Source organism: Gavialis gangeticus, unplaced genomic scaffold (genome assembly GCF_001723915.1).
Source record: "Gavialis gangeticus isolate Ggan-Ray unplaced genomic scaffold, GavGan_comp1, whole genome shotgun sequence".
NCBI lineage: Eukaryota > Metazoa > Chordata > Crocodylia > Gavialidae > Gavialis > Gavialis gangeticus.
This window is the reverse complement of record NW_017728992.1, coordinates 21,500,783-21,505,150: the sequence shown is the minus strand read 5'-3', so window position 1 is coordinate 21,505,150 and position 4,368 is coordinate 21,500,783. Positions and strand designations below refer to the sequence as shown.

Genomic DNA, 4,368 nt, shown 5'->3' with positions numbered 1-4,368 from the left:
CCCCCCCCCCCCCCTGTTTCTGCCTCTCCCTGCTGCTTACCCTCTGGCCCTGCTCCAGCCTGGGGTACAGAGCACATGCCAGTAACTGCAGCTGTGGCAGTAGCAGCTCTGACTGGGCCCCAGAACTTGGGCTGGAGCTGTCAGTGCCTTGCTGCTACAGGAGTGGGACTAGATCCTGCAGGAACCAGTGAGTAAACAGCAGGCGCAGGGTGGGGGAGGCTAGGTGGGGTGGCAGAGGCTGGGTGGGGGGAGATGGGGACAGGGGAGGGGCCCAGGTGGTAGCAGCGGGGGCAGATGAGATGGGCAGAGGCAGCTTTTGGGGGCAGGCAGCAGCCATGGTTCTGACCCCTATTCTGAGTCAGAGCTGGAGCAGCAGCAGTTGCCTGCCCCTCCACTGCCTTATATGTCTGTGGGGGGGAACATTGTCTTGGAATGGAATAAATATAGTAAGTTGTTACACTGAATGAATAATCCTTTGTTGAACACTATATGTGAAAATGAAATATTGTACCCCAAAATGGGATAATTGACACTGAATTATTGCTTATAAATACATTTTTATCTAAAACTTAGCCTGTTGCAATGAGCAAGATTGGATGAAAATGAGCTGTTGTAAATACAGCGAAAAAAGCTATGGCATAAGCTATGGAATAAGTGCATCAAGAGCAATAGATTACTTAAGGTGCCCGTAGACATGCAGGGATGCTGCTTTGATGCACTGTAATTACAGTGCATCAGAGCAGATTCTATTAATTTTTATAGTTTAGGTATACACTTATTTGCATCTATATAGGGAACATGTTATTGCCTGGTTGGTCTTGACAGGTTTCTTGAATGTTGTCTTTCTTTCCTTCAGGTTGAAGTAAATAAAGCTGGCCTTCAGGCATCTCTGCTGGTAAAAGAGCCAGAAACGGGAGAATTATTTGTAAATTTTGACCCTCAGATATTGACTCTACTTAGGGAGATAGAGTGTATGGCTCATATGCATCTTGAAATCCCACCATTTGCAATTGCTCTTCAGCAAAAGCAAGACTCATACAAGAAGAAGTATAATAAGCTGCAGGTAAGGTTATTTTATTCATTTTCTATATATGGCAATTCTAAAGGTATCTAAGCACTACTGGAAGAAAGTAGAACAAGACTAGAGAAACTCTTGAGCAGAGAGATGATAATTTGGAAATATCAGTTCATCTCCATCTTTTAATGCTGAATTTCAGATGCTGCTTAATTTTGCTTATTATATAACTTGAGCACAAGAGAAGTGCCTTGTCAGGAAGGCACTTAAGACTGGAGGGAAGGGTAACAATTTTTTAAACTTTACACAGTCAGAAACAGAATTACATGGCTCCTTAGGGAAGTCACTTATCTTTTTGGGCCACAGTTTTGGGTCTGCTTTCAGCAGAGTGACTCTGCATAGCCATATGGCAGGTTGACCTAGCAGTAGTTTCTAGAAGTGGTGTGCCTTGGAGAAGCACAACCTCCAGAACTACATAGCTGAATTGCTTCAGAACTGTACAGCTGCTGCACTAGCTTTTGGCATACAGCAGATAGTATGCAAGTCTCTTCTGTGGGCAAATATGAAGTCTTTTTTTGTCATGGAGTGGGGTCCCCTGTGGTTTCTATCTTGGCCCAAGGATTCAGTCCTTCTTGGGGATCATGGGCTTCTTGCCTGTGCATGGCCCTGTTCCTAGCTAAATCACCACTGTCACAGAGCTGGGGCCCCAGGGGTGGCTGTGATGCCCCTGGTGGCTCTGTGACCCTGCAAGCTTCACCCTGAAGGCACCCTCTTATCTCATCTGCCACATCTTGTTGGTGAAATGTATTAGGAGGCTGCCCGTGGGCTTTTGCTTGATCCCGGTTTGCTGAACTTCACTTGAGCTCACTGGTCTTTTTGAGCCCTTTGCTGGGCTTCTCCTCAGTACAGTGCTGCACAGGGCACCTCAGGCCTTTATGGGCCAGTTGCCTGGCTCCAAAACTCCCCTTCACCATGCCCCAAGCCTTGCAGGTGTTACCTGAATATTATTCCCCCTGTTGGGGTCTCTGCCTACTCATCCCCTACCCCTTCAGTATAGCTAGGCCTTGTAGCCTAGACCCACTGTGTTGAGCCTAGCTTTGAGGCACTAGCTTTCAATTGCTACTTATCACTGGGCTCCTGGCCCTTGTCTGCTGAACCCCTCTGGTGCTGGGCTCTCTGGCCCTCCTGTAACTGTGCCCATCTGGCACTGGGATTCTACTCGGTCATGTGCCCCCCTCTGGGCACTAATGAGGCCTCCTTTCCTTTATAGCCTCATCCCAGTCCACTGGTTCAAACACTAACACAAACCTAAGCCCCTGGGCTATAACATGCCTGACATCTGATTCATCAGGTACCTGCCAGACCTGACCTCTCTCCCTCCTCCCCGTCTCCTTTTCTCCCCTCCCCTCTCCTACTTTTCTGCCCTTTTGTCTTCCTAATTTCCAGCTATTTCCGTTTTCACCGACTGTGAAGAAATCCCCTCTATCTCTCCCTGTTTTGCTGTGTCTTATTTGGGCTGTATGCTTTACTGCCTCCCATCCCCACTTACTGTATCCAGATCCTTTGTCTTGCGTTTCCCACCAAGGAACATGTGGGACCACTTTTGTGACACTGGCTACTCCACCAGGGGTTGCTGGTGACTTTTAAAAGGATTAGGCTACATCAGCAGTGTTCAGAGGATGCTTGTTTCTGGTTGGAATCAGGTGATGAGGTCAGAAAAGTTATTTAAGGGTCAGGTCACCTGGTCTTGCGGGGCTTCCTCCAGCAGGCATTTTGGGAACACACATGAAAGCATGGGCCTCTAGAATTCTCTCGATGTATATGCAAGTAGCTTACCTGTAATTAAGCTAGTAAATTAGGGTTACATATCTTTAACCATGTGTCTTACAGATTGTAAGGCCGGAAGGGACCTTGGAAAATTATTGGGTGCAGCCCCCTGCACCAAGAAGGAAAGAACAGGGGGTCAGGTGACCCCAGCAGTCTCCTTTTGAAGATTTCCAGGGTAGGTGGTTGTACTACCTCTGGAGAGAGCTTATTCTACAGTCTGGACACCCTGACTGAAGAAGTTTTTCCTACTGTTGAGCCTGAATCAGTCTTCCAGGACTTTGTGGCAATTTCTCCTAGTTTTTCCCTTTGGGTGCCCTGGTGAACAATTGCTCACTGAGCCCTTGATGTACTCTCCTAGTGTAGTGGTAAGCTGCTGCCATGTCCCCCCTCAGCCTGAAGAGTCCCAGATCCCTCAGCCTTTCCTCATCTGGCTTGCTGTGTAAGACACTGATCATATGGGTGGCTGTTCTTTGGACTCTCTCAAGCTTGTCCACATCCTTGTTAAAGTGTGGTGCCCAGAACTGGATACAGTACTTGGGGTTGCTCATCCTGAGGTGGAGCACTTTCCATTTCTAGATGTTGAACTTCATCAGATTCCAACCCACCCAACTTGCCAGCCTGTCTAGGTTAACCTGTAACTGTAGCCTATCTTCAAGCATGACCACCCTCTCCCATAACTTGATGTCATCCATGAGCCTGGCCAATGAGATCTTCACCCCCACATCCAAATCATTAATAAAGATGTTGAAAAATACTGGACCAACCACTAACCCCTGTGGGACACCGCTGCCCACTTCTCACCAGGATGACATAGATCCATTCACTATAACTCTCTGGGTCTCGTCCTGCAGCCAATTTCTCATGCACCTGACTGTTTTGGAGTTAAGCCCACAATCCTCCAATTTTCTTGTGAGAACATTATGGGATACTAGATCAAAGGCCTTTTGGAAGTCTAAGTATACAATATCAACCTGCTTTCTTGTGTCCAGGTAGCGAGTTACCTGGTCATAGAAGGAGATGAGGTTGGTAAGGCAAGACCTGCCTGCAATGAAGCCATGCTGGCTGTCATTCAGACTTCCCTCTACATTTAAGTCAGTCACCAGGTCATCTCCTTTGGCCAGGACCAAGTCTAGAAGAGCCTCACCTCCTGGTTGGCCCATGTACCTCCTGAGTCAGGAAGAGCTCCTCGACACAGATCAGGAAGGATCCAACTTGGCCAAGTGCTCCTCCCAGGAGATGTCTGGGTAATTAAAATTGCCAATGATGACCATGGCCTGTGCATGTGTGGCCTCAGTCAATTCTTGGGTGAGCTCCAGATTGAGTTCCTCCCCCTGGTTTGGTGGTCTGTGTTTGAAAGGGCCAACAAGCCCATTCTGTTTTGCTCAAGGTGTTTTCTTTAATAATCCTCTGTCTTGTACCCCTCTCCCATTTCTTCCTTTTTTAATTAATAAAAGCTATCTGTTACAACATGCCTAGCTGTAAATGCTTGGGGGGTGGGGGGGAAAGGGTGTGTGTGGGGGGGGGGG

General features: G+C 47.8%; 1 protein-coding gene across 1 annotated transcript in view; it reads left to right on the top strand.

Moving 5' to 3' along the window:
• Nucleotides 1-4,368, top strand: part of DNAH5 (dynein axonemal heavy chain 5) — a 555,556-nt gene that overhangs the window by 141,924 nt on the left and 409,264 nt on the right. Inside the window, exon 15 of the mRNA XM_019521239.1 lies at nt 857-1,063. Within this exon, the coding sequence (XP_019376784.1) occupies nt 857-1,063 (207 nt within the window). The remainder of the gene's footprint in view (nt 1-856; nt 1,064-4,368) is intronic.